We start from the raw sequence: 17703 nt of genomic DNA, 5'->3' as shown, positions 1-17703 counted from the left end.
GGCCGCCATAACAGCCAATGGTCGCTCTCTGCTCGTATTAATCGAACGTGGCATCATAATAAATGCCGAATATTATAGCGAAAATATTCTGGAGGGTGTATTAAAGCCTTGGGCACGCAAACATTTTGGCCGCAGACTTTGGATATTCCAACAGGACTCAGCACCATCGCATTCAGCATGTGCCACCTAGGAATGGTTACTAAACAAGGTTCCTCGCTTCATTTGCAGCGCACAATGGCCACCAAAATCTCCGGATACCAATCGGTTGGTCTATTGTGTCTGGAGTATTTTGGAAAGCAAGGTTGGCACTAAAAAATACCAAAGTGTCGATCACCTCAAGCAAGTGCTTCGCCAGGAATGGGCAAAAATACCGCAGAGCAACATTCAGGCAGCGTGTGATGGTTTAATTGGCCATTGGAAGGCCATAATTCCAATTCGAACAAATCTGAACTTATTCTAAAATTTGGTGCTATTTCCCATATTTTTTGCTTTCATTCAATTAAATTTTAAAAAAATGTCTAAAAATTATGGCGTTTTACTTTGTTGCAGTTTTTCATCCTACCCTCCCCACAAAGGATCAACATTTTGAATAATTATAACTCTTGGAAAATGTGATGTAGGAGTCCGATTTTCTTCAAATCACAATATTTATATTAACACAAGATCTGATGTGAAGATGATTTCAAATCTATATCCATGAAGCTTATACAACGCGAAATGAAAATACGATTCCATTCAGACTTAGTACATCTCAATATTTACATCAACACAAGATTTGTCAGCAAGATGACAGAGATCGGACCATTCCTTCTGTTACCTACCCCTCAAAAATTTGAAGTTTTGAATAATCAAAACTATTATAAAAACCGAAATAAGCATTCGGTTATCCATGAAATACCTCCCCCACAAAGGGTTAACATTTTAAATTTATCTGAAGCTTATGAAACGCGAAATTAACATCCGATTCCATTCAGACTTGGCACATCTCAATATTTCCATCAAGACGTGATCTGATTAAATATAGCTATAACTCCCATATATATGTTTCTATCGATTTGGGGTTTTAAGTCCCTCACGTCCGTAATATGCACTCCACAACAATGATTTTTGGTACCAGATATCAGATACAACTCAGAAATAAGTGCCTAAAATTTGCCTAAACAAGATCGGTTCAGATTTGAATATAACTTCCACATATAACTTTATCCGATTTCAGGTTTCTTGTACACCAAATGGCTAATATCAGCTCAATTGAACTGAAATTTAGCTCTTCCGGCGGAATTCTGCCCAGAAGCAAGTACTTCAAATTTTGGCGAAAATCGGTTCAGATATAGCTTTAGCTCCCATATATATGCTTCATCCGATTTGGCGTTAATGTCCCTCACATGCGTAATATGCACTCCACAACAAGGATATTTGATACCGGACATCAGATACAGCTCGAAAATACATCTGACAAATTTTATCGAGATAGCTTCAGATTTGTATATACCTTCGATACATACCTTCATTCGATTTTACAGTTATTGTGAACCATATATGTAATATCAGCCCAAATTGGATAGATTTTTTCATATTCCACCGAATTTTTACATTTGATGAAACTCGGTCCGGTATAGCTATTGCTCCAATAAATACTTTTTAATATATTTATTATTGAAGTCATAAGGTACAAAAGCCTCTATCAAATTTGTTGAAAATCGATTCAGATTTGGATATAGTTACCCAATTGTGACTACTCTTAAACCTAGATACGCATTCAAATAAGGTTCACAGTTGCTATGATCTACTTCACTTTAATTGCCAATATAAACTTTTTTGTTACGGGAACTCTACTCAATACGCATAGAGGTGTAGGGTATCATATCGTAGGCCCCGCCCGACTTTTTGCCTTTCCTTACAGGTTTTATTTATTTTATACTTTTACTTTATTTATATTAATTTATTCAACTGTGCGTCTAAAAGTATGCAATAAAAATGCAAAAGATAAATGCAGAAAATGTCGCATTACATATGACTTTGACACAATGTGTAATCTGCCCTTAATGTGCAAGGATTCGATGTTTACAATGTATTTTGCATTATTTCATACAGATTGGATTTGAAAAAGTGGCAAAAATTAATGGCTCGGATCAGAAGAAAAACATGTTTTATTAATGCTTTGATGGAGGAAATGGACTTTACGATCGCAATAGTGCTAAGGGAGTTTCTGCCAACCTGGCTTAGCAAAGTTTATAACTGGCATTGATGATAAATCAATTACTAGTTTTAGTACTATACTCATATGAACAATGAGAAAATATGAACATAAACTGAGGAAACATTTAATCTTTTCGTGGAAATGTGTCCATGGTTCTACACTCCTTCAAGCAAACACAAAATATTCGTGCATGCTGCTGTTCTATATATTTAAATGTGCAACTTTCTCATAGCAATTCCATGAAATGTTCCAAAGATGAAATAAAAAGTTATTGTTAGGTAATCTTAAAACAAGATATCCGGAAGGCGACCTCCAAAAGTCGTATTTTTTTCCACAATGTCAACCCAATTTGAAATAATTTTCCATCCATCACAATGATAGTTCCAATAAACATGTTTATGAAAACCAAACTGCACCCAAAAATTCTCTAACACGCAGATAGAGTTTTCCATTTAATTATTTGTCTGGCCTGATTTTTTATTTTCGTCTGCGGATTTGTTTTGAAATGACAAATCGTTTTCAATTCAAACTCAAAGTGATAAGAAGTGTGGCTAATGATTTGCAAAATTTTTGATGGAATTTTGTTGTCGGCATTATTATTTGATTGATTACAATGGAATTTCACAACGAGAGGTGATAGAACTAAATTTGCAGGTTTTATGTAACTGTAATTTGCAACTATTAATAGTTTCCATAGTAACATCTGGGTTGAAAAAAAAAAATATATTTGTGAAATTATGAAATAAATCGCCAGGTTTCGCGTTTTTTATAACCTCAGCCATAGTATGGAGGGTATATTAAGTGTGTCATTCCGTTTGTAACACTTCGAAATATACATTTTAGACCTCAAAAAAAATTTATATTCTCGATCAGCATAGAAATCTATGTCGATTTAGCGATGTTCCTCCGTCTGTGGAAATAACTATCGTTAACTAAGTTAACGATATAACGATGGAAATAACGATATAAAGTAGGTTGATAAAATTTTATTCAAATGTTTATTATATCTGCAAGACTTTTGGTATTGCAAATGGGCTTTATAGGTCCACGTTTAGGTACAGCCCACATATAACTGCACCTAAGCTATGTTTGACATTATTCTCCGGAACTGTTTCAAATTTCGAATTTGAAGATCCTAAAGGGTAATACAGTCTGTGACGGGTTCGTAATGGGTACTACAGTCTGTGACAGAATATTGTCTATGCAGGTCCAGGTCTTCGTATAGCCCTTACATATCTGTACATCCCTATATTCGGTATTTTGATGATTTCAGCGCCATTATCCACCGGAATTGTTTCAAATTTCGTATTTAATGTTCCTTTTCAGGTTCAAGCCTTCGTATATACCCTAAGCGATAACTCCCTGTATTCGGTATTTTTAAGATTTTAACAGAATTTTTAACGGAGTCTTTTTATACCCTACACCACATAGTGGTAAGGGTATTATGTCTTTGTGCATTTGTTTGTAACGTGGAGAAGGAAGCGAGATAGACCCATAGTTACTTTTGAGGATATTCACAAAATCACTTTCTGATTTATGCATGTCGGTCCGTCTGCCCACCCGTCCGTCCATGCATTTTTGTAAACAAAATGAAGGTCGCATTTATAATCCGATTGAGATGAAATTTCCCGAACTACATTTGTTTGGACTAAGGACGAACCCTATTGAAATTGGTGATAATCGGACCAGATTTAGATAGATACAGCTCCCATATATATGCCGATTTCGGGTTAATTGTGCACCAAATGGCCAATATCAGTCCAAATCGCCTGAATTTCGGGACATCCGACCGAATTCAGTAAAGGAGTAAGTACCTAAAATTTGGTGAAAATCGGTTCAGATATAGCTTTAGCACCCATATATATATGTTTCATCCGATTTGGGGTTTTAAGTCCCTCGCAAGCTTAATATGCACTCCACAAGATGTTTGGTATCAGATACAGCCCAGAAATACCTCTGCCAAATTTTATCAAGATCGGTTCGGATTTGTATATAGCTCCCATATATATCTTCAACCGATTTCGTGTTAATTGTTCACCAAATGGCTAATATCAGTCCAAATGACCTGAATTTTGGCACATTCGATCAAATTCAGACTAGAAACAAGTACGTCAAATTTGGTGAAAATCGGTTCAGATATAGCTATAGCTCTCACATATATTTTTTATCCGATTTGGTGTTTTAAGCCCCACACATTCGTAATATGCATTCCACAAGAATGATATTTTGTATCAGATATCAGATACAGCTCAGAAATAAGTGTTTAAAATTTTGACAAGATCGGTTCAGATTTGGATATATCTCCCATATATAAATTTATTCGATTTCAGGTTTTTTGTGCACCAAATAGCCAATATCTGTCCAAATGACCTGCATTTTGGCTCTTCCCACCGAATTCAGTAGAGAACTAAGAACATCAAATTTGATGAAAATCGGTATAGATGTAGCTATAGCTCCCACATATATGCTTAATCCGATTTGGAGTTTTAAGTCCCTCACTTGCGTAACAATGATATTTGACACCGGGCATCAGATACTGCCCGAAAATACCTCTGCCAAATTTTTATCCAAATCGCTTCAGATTTGTATATAGTTTCGATATACATCTACATCCGATTTTACGGTTATTGATCACCATTCATGTAATATCAACCCAAATTGAATAGATGTTTTCATATTCTACTGAATTTTATCATTCCGTGAAATATTTTTTTTTAATAATCCTTATTGAAGTCATATCATGCTCATCAATGTTATTTGGTTCATAGTTGGTATGATCAGCTTCACATAAATTTTCATTAACTTTTTAACTTTAACTTTTTTGTTACGGGAGCTCATAGGGTATCATATAGTCGTTCGCGCACGACTTTTGACCTTTCCTTACTGTTTTTTTTTGGGTATAACGAAAGTGGAATAAAAGTTTATGTTTTTTCTTCATTTCATTTCCATAAAAAAGGATGAGAAACAGAACTGCATTATTACTTTTCGATATTTTCTTTTTGACTTTGCTAGACACCGAAAATTTGTGGCCGTACGCAAACTTTTGGCCGCTACTGTAAGTATTTCCAAAAATAAATTCACCCTAGTTTTTTTTCCCGAAATGTGTAGAACTATAGGAGGAATTTTTAGACATAAATCAATCTCGTGATACCTTACACACGCAATAAGTTCTTGAGAATACCATGAATGAAAAAACGACGACAACAACACAATAAATATTAATTTTTAATTATACTTTCTAAACTAAATATACTAAATAAATTATTTGGGAATTTTTGCCAAAAAGAAAAAGATTATATTTTTTCTTTTAATGTTAAATCTAAATATTTACGATGTGAATGTTAAGATTCAGGGAAGAGCTAATTTGCAAATATCATAATCTCTTCTATAAGACACGATTCTGGAAAGAATGCCATAATTTTTTTCTCGCAAATTATTTGTTTATATTTTTTTGTGAGATATGTACATAATATATGAATATATCTGATATGTAAATAATTTTGTTTAATATTTAGGAAGCCATTTTTTGTGGGATAGAAATTCGCGTGAAGTAGCAAGTAAATAATGAAAACAAAATTGGTGGGAGGGGGCGGTAATTGATAATGAGAAACGGAAAAGAAATGATATTTGGCCTAGGTCGAATTTGAGATACCCTACATTATGGAGTAGGGGACTGTGGTAGGTATTGTTTTTCTGAATTGTTATAAAAGATAAAATAATTCCTTTTGTTGAAATCTTAAATTCCCATATTATAAAAATCAGGGAAAATTCGTAGACTTCTATTATGGAGCCTAACATCATTATTTCCAGACGTTACATGTACTTCGATGAACCCAATATGCCCCTTATCTCCTATACCGATTGCTATCAAAAATACTGATACAAATTATTAACGTTCCATTTATTATGTGCTCTATTTCGTCAATTTTGTTTGGTGTGACTGTTCCTAAGCGCAAATTATTCGTCACTCGCCAAACATTTAGCAAAGTTGTTGGTGTTTTTTTAGTTTGGTTGGCGATCCCAAAAGCACATGTTATGTTGTTGGTTCAAAAGTTTAGCCCAAATAGCGCAAAATTTTTGTTTATTTTGTTTTTTGTTGTTGTTGTTGTTGCTCATTTCAGTTACTGATAATTTATAACGTCATCCGTGTTTAGCCATTGGTATATTAAAATTCAAGTTGTCACTGATAACAGTGACTTGTGCAAATATTGATCTACATGTCTGCATATACCTATACACCTGTATGTGTGTGTGTGTTTTACCAACAATTTCATTATCTCTCTCTACATTTTGTGTGTCTGTGTGAGCTATTAAATTTAAGGTAATTTAATATTCAATATGTTAAAAAAAATAAATAAAAAAATCTGCCAGTCATCCTCGTCCAGCCATTGCCAGAGACTGCTTGTGATTGATGCGCTGACAAAAACCTATCGAGTCCCGAGTGTTTATGGATCACAGGTTGAAAATCATACCACACATTTAATTTTAGAATTTATCAATAATTACAATTGTTTTCCTATGTGAAATTAAATAGAAATTGTCCTCGATCGGTTCCGGTTTGAACCGGTGTGTTTGGAATGGTATGACAACGTTAAGTACAAGAAAAAAAAGCAAAGAGCATTCAAAATTTGGAAATTTTCTCCACTAATTTTGCTATATTTATGGGGAGTTTTAGATTGTGCGAAAATCGAATACTTTAAAATGTTTCCCTCTTTTAATAGAAACTCTTACTCAAACAATGAAACTCTTACTAATTTAAGAGAATGCCAACAAAAATGGTGAGAAAACCCAAAGGTGAGCAAAATAGAAAAAGAGAGCTAATTTAAAAGAGAATTGAAATTTCAGTTTTTTTGATGTTCCATTATTTTTTACCCTGAGCCATATGACTAGAGAGGGTATAGATATATCATCTGATACGGTCAAAATGTGCCTCATCGAAATAACGGTTTTAGACCCTAGATCTCTTTGCACCAAATCCGATTTAGGGCATTTGGAGTCGAAATAGAAAATATAAAGAAAAATATAATTTTTGTTTTCTCTTAAATAATCTCTTTTTATACCCTCCATCATAGTATGGAGGGTATATTATGTTTGTCATTCCGTTTGCATTTTGATGATTTTAGCTACATTATTCACCGTTTGAATATTTGTAATGGCCTATGGCAAAAGTTGCCTATGCAGGTCTGCGACGTCGTTTAGATCCTAATATGACGACTATATTTGGTATTTTTAAGATTTATACAGAATTTTTAACGGATTTTATTTTTTTCAAAATTGCAAAAATTCGGTCGAACTTACAGGTTTTTAACTTGTTTGAATTCATGTGGTAGCACACGGTTTTGAGTAGTACTGGTTTATCAGACATGGGCTTCATCGTACGTTAGCGAATGTGATCTCTTACTATTTTGCTGTGGAGAAAAAATTATATAACAATGGGAAAAGTTCAACCCTCTTCCAATTTTTTTTTTCAATTTTTAGATTAAGATTCATTGGATGCTTTAAATTTTAGGTATATACGAGGAATTTTTGGTCTTTTTTGAAATTATGATAAAAACTTCCTTTAAACGGGATCGTAGCAAATTGAAATATTCTAAAAATTCATTTGGCATAAAATTTTCTACAATAGATTCCAGAATTTAGCCCGATTTAGCCCCTGTTCGTATGTCCGTCTGTTGTAATCACGTTAGAGTCAAAACGAATAAGGATAGGAAGCTAAAATTTTGCACATATCAACCATTTAACTACAGGTAGGTCAAGTTTGAAGATGGGCTACATCGGCCCACGATATCGTATAAACCCCATCCCCCAATATAACGGTATCCCCTGATATTTCGTGTTTTGATGATTGTAGCCAAATTTTTAAATGGAATTGTCTGAAAATGCACACAAGGAGTTCCTACTGAGTACTTTATCCTCTGTCTATATAGTTCCACGATTTCGAATACACCCCCTTACAACGTTACCCTCCGATATTCGGTATTTTGATGATTTTTCCAGCAGTATTAACGGTACCTCCCGATATTCGATATTTTGATGATTGTAGCCAACATTTTCAATAAAATTGTCTGAAAATCCACAAAAGAAGTTCCGTTCTTTACCCCCTGAAGGAGTGTTGTCTATATAGGTCCACGATATCCCCCATATAACGTTACCTCCCACTTATTCGGAATTTTGACGATTTTAAATACATTTTTCAATAGACAGACCTACAAATACATACTAGAAGTTCTTTACATTATTAATCGGAGTTGTTTCAAATTTGGTATTAAGAATCCGTAATGGGCACTTCAGCCTATGACAAAAAGTTGCCCAGGTCTTTGTATAGCCTCCAAATAATGGTACCTCCCAATATTCGGTATATTGATGATTTTAACGACATTATTCACCGGAATTGTTTCAAATTTGCTATTTGAAGTTCGTAATGGATATTACAAGCCTATGACAGAAAATTGTCTGTGCAGGTCCATGTCTTCGAATACCTCCTATATAGCGGTACCTCCCGATATTCGGTATTTTGATGATTTTGGCGATATTATTCACCGGAATTGTTTGAAATTTGCTATTTGAAGTTCGTAATGGATATTACAGCCTATGACATAAAATCGTATAGACCCCAATACAACAGTAACTCCTTATATTAGGCACTTTTTAAGATTTTAACACAATTTTTAACGGCTTTTATTATTTCTGATAATTTTCAAATTCGTTACAATTGGTGGAGGTTATTCAGACTGCGGCCCAGCCCTGCTTTTTACTTGCTTTAATATGTTTTTATAACAACGATTTTCTGTCATTTAGTTTTTGAGCAAGCCCACGACATAGTGATTAAGTCTATTCCAAATCTTAGGTATCTCCTGCAGATTTCCACTTCAGGAAATTTCCTCTTTCAGGGATTGGAACCATATAGCAATTTTCCTACAGTTGTCTATAAACGGACAGCTTGTATTGAAATCAATACCTTCCATTTCATCTCATTTATTTCATTAGAAGTTTATTTCAACCGGTTTCATATCTGAACAACGAAAATGCTAATGAAAAAAATATATGAAAATGACTTGCAAAAAATTGCTGTGAATAAATAAAATGTCTGCTCATCTATCTTTTTCTATTTTTAGGTAAATGTATATTGTCTCTGTTAGAGATCGTGATTGCTAATATGGCAAAATTATTAAGTCTAGACTACCTCGTTTAGATATTTATGGAGTATTTTGTTGTTGCAAAATGGTCATAGAGTATTTAGTTTTCAGTTTCATTTCTAATTCAAGTAGCAGTTATTTAATATTTATACCCTACACCACAAGGTGGTCAGGGTATTATGTCTTTGTGCATTTGTTTGTAACAGGCAAAAGGAAACGAGATAGACCCATAGTTCCTTTTGATGATCTGCATAGAATCACTTTCTGAGTTGATTTATGTATGTCGGTCCGTCTGTCCGTCCGTCCGTCCGTCCGTCCATCCGTCCGTCCGTCTGTCCATGTATACTTGTGAACAAAATGCAGGTCGCATTTATTATCCGATTGAGATGAAATTTTCCAAACAACATTTGTTTGGCCCAAGGACGAACCCTATTGAAATTGGAGATAATCGGTCAAAATTTAGATATAGCTCCCATATATATCTTCGTCCGATTTGCCTTTTATTGTGCACCAAACGTGTAATATCAGCCCGAATAGTATGGAATTTTGCACATACAACCAAATTAGGCCTGAAAATAAGTATGCCAAATTTTGTCGAAATTGGTTCAGATATAGCTATAGCTCCCATATATATTGTTCATCCGATTTGTTATTTTTGTCCTCCGCAGCCGTAATATGCACTCTGTAACAACAATATTTGGGGAAATATATCAAATGCAGCTCAGAAATACCTTTGCTAAATTTTATCCAGGTCGGTTCAGATTTGGATATAGCTCCCATATATAACTTCGTCCGATTTACTATTTATTGTGCACCAAACGTCTAATATTTGTCCAAATGGGATGGAATTTGGCACATACGACCGAATTTAGTCTAGAAGGTAGTATGCCAAATTTGGTGAAGATCGGTTCAGATATAGTTATAGCTCCCATATATATTGTTCATCCGATTTATTGTATTTGTTACCCACAGCCGTAATATGCAATCCGTAACAACGATATTCAGGGAAATATATCAAATACAGCTCAGAAATATCTTTGCCAAATTTTATCGAGATCGGTTCAGATTTTGATATAGTTCTCATATATATTTTTATCCGATTTCAAATTAATTTCGCACCAAATGGGCAATACAAGTCCGAATTTAAATGATACAAATGCTTCGGCATATTTAGTTCTTTGAATTTTAAATTATAATTATAATCATAGCGTGTATGATTGAATTCTCCCATAAAAACTTTTAATTATTAAGTGGAGCTCAACTAAATTGGCAAAGTGGTGTAGGGTATCATAAAATCGGCCCCGCCCGACTTTAGGACTTTCTTTACTGGTTTTATTTATACCTATCGTTTTCCTTACATTTTGTAGTTAATAATAGTTTATAGAAATTTGAATTGTTCACAGGATCATCCGACTTTAAAGTTTTTGGAATTTGACAGAATACAGAAGTTGTTTAATAAGATTAATTATTCGATAAATTTTGTAGATACTGTTAGGTGTGAAGCATATAGTTTTTTATAGCTCGACCCTTTTTCAAATTCTCTAATTTTCCATAAGTGTGGTAATTCAATTCTCTTTTGTATTAAAGTTTCACACTTTGTGGTATTACACTTCGACATTATTTGACATTCAATACTTAGCAATGTTTCAATTGCATACAAACACACAATTGAAATGTATGCCAGCCATGTGTCTGTTGTTGCTGGATATTTGATATATGAAAGGGCTCGTGGCAAATATTACTCATAGTCCAACTAATTATTCATTTGAATTAAAAGCGAGTAAAACCGAAGTGAAGGTTCCCTAATAAGATATGCTCTGTACCAGAATTTTCATTTTTCCTTCGTAATATCAAAAAACAAATTAAAGAAGATTCTTGCAGGTTCTGGATCAAAGCAGTTGCTTTTTATACCCTACACCACATAGTGCTAAAGGTATTATGTTTTTGTGTCTATCTTCTTTTGAGGATCTTCATGCAATCACTTTCTGATTCGACTTATGCACGACAGTCCGTCTGTCTATGTATTGTTGTGAGCAAAATGCAGGTCCGATTATCCGATTAAGATGAAATTTTCCGAACAAGGATGAAACCTTATTGAAATTGGTGAGAATCGGTTGAAATTTAGATGTAGCTCCCATATATATTTTCAACGGATTTCTGGCCAAATCAGTTCAAATGACCTAAATTTTGGCACTTCCAATGCTACAAGATATCAGATATAGCCCAGAAATACGTCTGCCAAATTTTATCAAGATTGGTTCAGATTTTGATATAGGTCCAATATATATCTTCGACCGATTTCTTGTTAATTGTGCACCAAATGGCTAATATAAGTCCAAATGAAAATCGGTTCAGATATAGCTATAGCTCGCATATATATGTTTTATCAGATAAAGCCCAGAAATACCTGTATTAAATAATATTGAGATTAGATCAGGTTGCACCAAATGACCAATATCAGTCCAAAAGTCCTGAAGCTCTACTAAATACGCATAGTGGTGTAGGATATCCTATAGTCGGCCCCGCCCGACTTTTGACCTTTCCCTACTGGTTTTACTTTCTAACTGCACAGCATTTTCATTGTCGTTTGATATTCACTCTTAGTTTTCCATTTTTTAAATTTATCATCAAACGTTATTGCGAATCCAATATTTGTGCAGTCTTTGTTCTTGATATTGTCCCCATTCGCATGGCTTGGCATTATTTACTGTTTATCAGCTCAACTGATTAAATTCATTACAAGCACTTAAATATGTAACACATACTTCAAATTATTTTACGCTGATTTTCTTGTTATTGTACAAATGAGTGTTTAAATGAATTTCATGGATGGTGGATTTTTGAAATACGTTACAGATCTTACGTTATATTAGGTATACCAGGGATAAAATATTTACCATACCCTCAAATGTATGTAAATAAATAGTTATTGTTGATACGTCGTGAATGCATCTGGTTACTGGAAGTTTTCGCCCTCTCGCCTAAGGTGAATCGTTCGCTTTGACCACTTGTATTCTTAGTCATCATAACACAATTAATTAAATTCGTGTCTAGGTATATTTGTTTTTACACTTGGACGTTGACCCGAGAAAAATTTTTCCTCAGCTGTTCACTGCAGTTTATTGTATTCAAATAGCCTAGCCGTCTGCCTATTTGGTATTCTTCAATTAATTAACTAAAAAAATAGGGCGTGCACTTATAAATTTAGCCCATTTCTAATGTCAAAGATGACAAGTGGAATTTATTTGTTGCGCAAAACAAAAAATTAGCAAACAAATTAGAAATGTGTGATTGTTTCCGATGACTTCGCAAAAACTTTATCAGGGCTTAAAACAATGTATTGTCAACTTACTAAGTGGGGGGCATATTCGAAATATTAGAGCTTGTTGGGAAAAGTTTTTGGGAAATTATAATTTAGTGTCATATATAAGTTGTTCTGAAAAGGCATTTTCTGGCAGAGACATTTTTAAGTTGTATCTGATGGCCGGCATCAAATATCCTTGTTGTACAGTGCATATTACTCATGTGAGGGAGATAAAACCTCAAATCGGACGAAACATGTATATGGGGGCTGTAGCTATATTTGAGCCGATTTTCACGAAATTTGAAGTACTTGTTTTTAAAATGATTTCAGCCGGATGTACCAAATTTCAGGACTTTTGAACTGATATTGGCCATTTGGTGCACAATTGCCAAGAAATCGGTTGAAAATATATCCAATTCTCAACCTATCTTGATTAAATTTGACAGTGGTATTTGTATCCTGATATCTTGTACCAAATGTCATTGTTGTCGAATGCATATTACGAATGTGAGGGACTTAAACACTAGATCGGATGAAACATATAGAGTTATAGCTATATTTGAACCGATTTTCTACAAATTTGAACCGATTCTCACCAATTAGGGTTCATCCTTAACCAAACAAATATTGTTTGAATAAAAATATGTGTCTATCCTTTTTACATTCTTCACCATAGTATGTGGGGTATATTAAATTTGTTATTCCATTTGTAACACCTCGAAATATAAAATAATAAAGTATATATATTCCTGATCAGCATAAAATTCTATGTCAATTTAGCGATGCTCATCCGTCTGTCCGTTCGTCTGTGGAAATCACTCTAGCCTTCGAACAAATTGAAGTAGGTTGATAAAATTTTATTCAAATGTGTGTTTGGTCTGCAGGACTTTTGGTACAAAGACATAGAAGTATAAAGATGGGACAAGGCAGAGTCAAAATATTGTCACCAGGTGTAAATAGCTCTGTTGTTACGATATCGTAACAACATAGTTACCAATGTTAAGTTGTTTTAACAGCAAATGCAATTTTCAATTAATTGAAAACGTCAAAGGAATGCAATTTTGAGACCAATTTTTTGGTTTACAGAAAATGTTATTCGTAAAATTGCTCTGTAACTATGATTTTTATGCTAACTTCTAACTGTTGTGAGGAGCGCCCCTATATATTTTTCACATCAACTATTCTTCCAAAATGCATTTTGTCCAGTCTTTACCATTTTAGGTCTTTGTTTGGTATTGAAATAGGGCTACATAGGTCTACGTTTAGGTAAAACCTCCATATGACTGTACCTCCCCATATACGGTATTTTGATGATTTTAGTTACATTGTTCACCGGAACTGTTTCATATTTAAAGTTCCTAATGGGTACTACAGCCTGTCACTGGAAATTGCTTATACCGGTCCAGGTCTTCGTATAGCCCCCATATAACGATACCTTCCTTTACTTTTTTATACCCTCCACCAAAAAAGGTATGGAGGGTATATTAAGTTCGTCATTCCGTTTGTAACTCATCGAAATAATCATTTTAGACCCAACAAAGTATATATATTCTTGATCAGCGTAAAATTCTAAGACGATTTAGCCCTGTCCGTCCGTCTGTTGTAATCACGCTACAGTCTAAACGAATTAAGATAGGAAGCTAAAATTTTGCACAGATCTCTCTTTTGTCTGCAGGCAGGTCAAGTTCGAAGATGGGCTATATCGGTCCACGATATCGTATAGCCCCCATATAACGGTACCCCCGATATTCGGTATTTTGATGATTTTAGCCACATTTTTCAATGGAATTGTCTGAAAATCCACACAAGTAGTTCCTTGTGGGTACTTTATACCTCGGCAGAGAATTATCTATATAGGTCCACAATATCGTATAGCCCCCATATAACTGTACCCCCACGGTATTCGGTATTTTGATGATTTTAGCCACTTTTTTCAATGGAATTGTCTGATATTCCACAAAAGGAGTCCCTTGTGGACATTTTACCCCTTCAAAAAGAATTGTCTATATAGGTCTACGATATCGTATATCCCCCATATAACTGTACCCCCCGATATTCGGTATTTTGATGATGTTAGCCACATTTTTCAACGGAATTGTCTTAAAATCTACACAAGTAGTTCCTTGTGAGTACTTTAACCCCTGAGAGAGAATTGTCTATACAGGTCCACGATATCGTATATCCCCCATATAACGGTACCCCTGATATTCGGTATTTTGATGATTTTACCCACATTTTTCATCGGAATTGTCTGAAAATCCACACAAGGAGTTCCTTGTGGGTACTTTATACCTCGGCAGAGAATTATCTATATAGGTCCACAATATCGTATAGCCAACATAAAACGGTACCCCCACGGTATTCGGCATTTTGATGATTTTAGCCATATTTTTCAACGGAATGGTCACAAGGGGTTGTTTGTACACAAGGGGTTCTTTGTGAGCACTTTACCCCCGACAGAGAATTCTCTATATAGGTTAAAGATAACGTATGGCTCCCATATAACGATACCTCGCGATATTCGGTATTTTGAAAATCCACACAAGGAGTTCGTTGTGAGTACTTTACACGCAGACATAGATTTGTCTTTATAGGTCCACAATACCGTATATCCCCACATATCGGCACCTTCTTATATTAGATATTTTAAAGATTTTAAAAGAATTTTTAATGGATTTTATTTTTTTTGAAAATTTTCTAATTCGTTCCAAATGGTGGAGGGTATTCAAAGTTCGGCCCGGCCGAACTTACTGCTTTTTTAATTGTTAAATTTCATATTTGAAGATCCTAATTGGTATTTTAGTCTACGAGAGAGAATTGTCTATCCGGGTCAAGGTCTTCGTATAGATCCCATATAATGATACCTCCTCGATATTTTTCTGATTTTACCGGCATTATACACCGGAATTTTTTAAAGATTAGTATTTTAAGTTCGGCCTATTTAAGCCTGTGCCGAAATATTACTTGGGAAGGGCCACGTCTTCGTATAGCCCCATATGAGAGGTATCATTTGAGAGGTATTTTATAGATTTTTTTGAAATTCTATTAAGTTCCTTCAAAATGGTGGATGGTATCAAAAGTTCGGTCCGGCCGAATTTAGCTCCTGGAAATATTGATATGTGCCAAGTCTGAATGGAATCGCATGTTAACTTCGCGTTTTATGAGCTTCATGAATACTCAAAATTTCGACCTTTTGTGGGGGAGGTACCAGAAGGAATGCTTCGATCCCTACCCATTCTTACAGCAGATCTTGTGTTTTCGAAAACATTGAAATGTGCTAAGTTTGAATGGAATCGGATATTAATTTCGTGTTTTATGAGCTTCTTGGATATTCAAAATTTTTTACCTTTGTGAGGAAGGTACCAGAAGGAGTGGACCGATATATTCCATCTTCGCACCAGACCTTGGGTTAATATAAATATTGTAATGAATGTAATTTGAAGACAATCGGACACATTTTATTAGAGTTTTAATTATTCAAAACTTTTACCCTTTGTGTGGGAGGTACTTGATAGAGTGGACCGATATTGTCCGTTTTCGCACCTGACCTAGAACTGATGCAAATATTAGGATTTGCAAAGTTGGAGCAATATCGGATTATCCTTTCTCCTTCTGTGCAGTAAAATATATTTCGATCTAAGTTTGATAATAATATTACGATATACCAAGTTTGGACCAAATCGAATATTCCCTTCGAGATCGTGCCCACCAGCCAGCAGACAGACGGACGGACGGACATCGCTATATCGAATCCAATGTCCTGAAACGGATTTGATCCAAAGAGACCTAGGGTCTAAAATCGTTATTTCGATGAGGCACGATTTGATATATACCCTCTCTAGCCATATGGCTGAGGGTATAATAAATATGCTTTGCTTTTCTCAAATTAGTCATTTTTGGTTGAAACCGGCTTCAATAAAAAAACTGGGTATTCGAGACAATTATTTTGTCAATTGGTGCTAATGGAGCAACCATCATTTTACACTTCCCCATATTGAATGGTAACTCAGAATTTGGTGTCTCAACAAAAGAATTTCAAAACAATGATGATTACAGCATACTTTACAAAACAACCAAAATAATAATAAAAAATATTCTGCAAGCGTAATCCTTCACAAATGCGGAAGAAATTTTATATGTCAGTTTTAATCAAATCAACAAAACAACAACAAAAAATTGGGCAGACACACATAAAGGCCGGCTTTTTTGAATGTTTTTTTCTTTTATTCATTACCTTTCTTTTGTTGCCATTTTTTCGGTGTGGATGGATCACAGATGTTGGGGAGGAGTGAAATTATGTTATTAAATTGGCTTTGGTGGTTTCCCCCAAAAAAAGAAGAATTTATTTATTTCACTTAATCGGACACACGGCTTCACTGCTACGCAAGCACCAAGACCAGTAAAACAAGTTTTGCACTGAGCTTTGATGCAAACAATTTTTATTTTGCAAAACTAAGTTTGTTGTTGTTTTCTTTTTTAATTTGCATACAATTAAAACATTGCAATTTTTAATGAAATTTAATTTTTTCAATATTTGTTTAACAAATATTTTTTTCTTAACTTAGCACTTTGTAAAACACACTCTTTAAATATTTAACCGGTATTTTCTTATATTTTTATTTTGTCTGACGCTTCTCTGACACCCAAGCAGTAGTTGGGGCATTTGCTAAACTCAAACTACCATAAAATTGTCAATTGTTGCGGTATTTATGGCTCTCAATGAATGGCAATTTCGTTGATATCATTCTCTGCCACTCGTGATCGATTTGCTCTCTTTGCAACTCTCTCTTATCACGCCACAAATCACAAATGTGTGGGGCTCTTTCATTTCTTCGGTAAACATTTTCTCTTTGGAACATTGAACTTGAAATTAACAGCCAGCTCTCTGTTATCTGTGGGTTTTTCTGATACGTGTTGTTGTTGTTGACTGTAGTTGGAGCTGGGGAGATATGGAATAGCAATAACGACGAGCAGCTATTCGATTTTTCTTTTCGAATTTTCGAAAAATGTTCACTGTGGTTTGGATATTGGAAAAAAGATTTAGTGAATGCACAAACCAAGCC

General features: G+C 34.5%; 1 protein-coding gene across 1 annotated transcript in view; it reads right to left on the bottom strand.

Annotated features, from left to right (window-relative positions):
• Positions 1-17306, bottom strand: part of LOC101898182 (facilitated trehalose transporter Tret1-2 homolog) — a 42437-nt gene extending 25131 nt beyond the window's left edge. The window contains exon 1 of the mRNA XM_005180315.4: positions 16875-17306. Within this exon, the coding sequence (XP_005180372.1) occupies positions 16875-16891 (17 nt within the window). The 5' untranslated portion in view covers positions 16892-17306. The remainder of the gene's footprint in view (positions 1-16874) is intronic.
• Positions 17307-17703: the final 397 nt, after the last annotated feature.

This window comes from Musca domestica, unplaced genomic scaffold, assembly GCF_030504385.1.
Source record: "Musca domestica strain aabys unplaced genomic scaffold, Musca_domestica.polishedcontigs.V.1.1 46, whole genome shotgun sequence".
In the NCBI taxonomy this organism is placed as follows: Eukaryota; Metazoa; Arthropoda; class Insecta; order Diptera; family Muscidae; genus Musca; species Musca domestica.
This window is presented reverse-complemented; position numbering and strand designations above follow the sequence as displayed.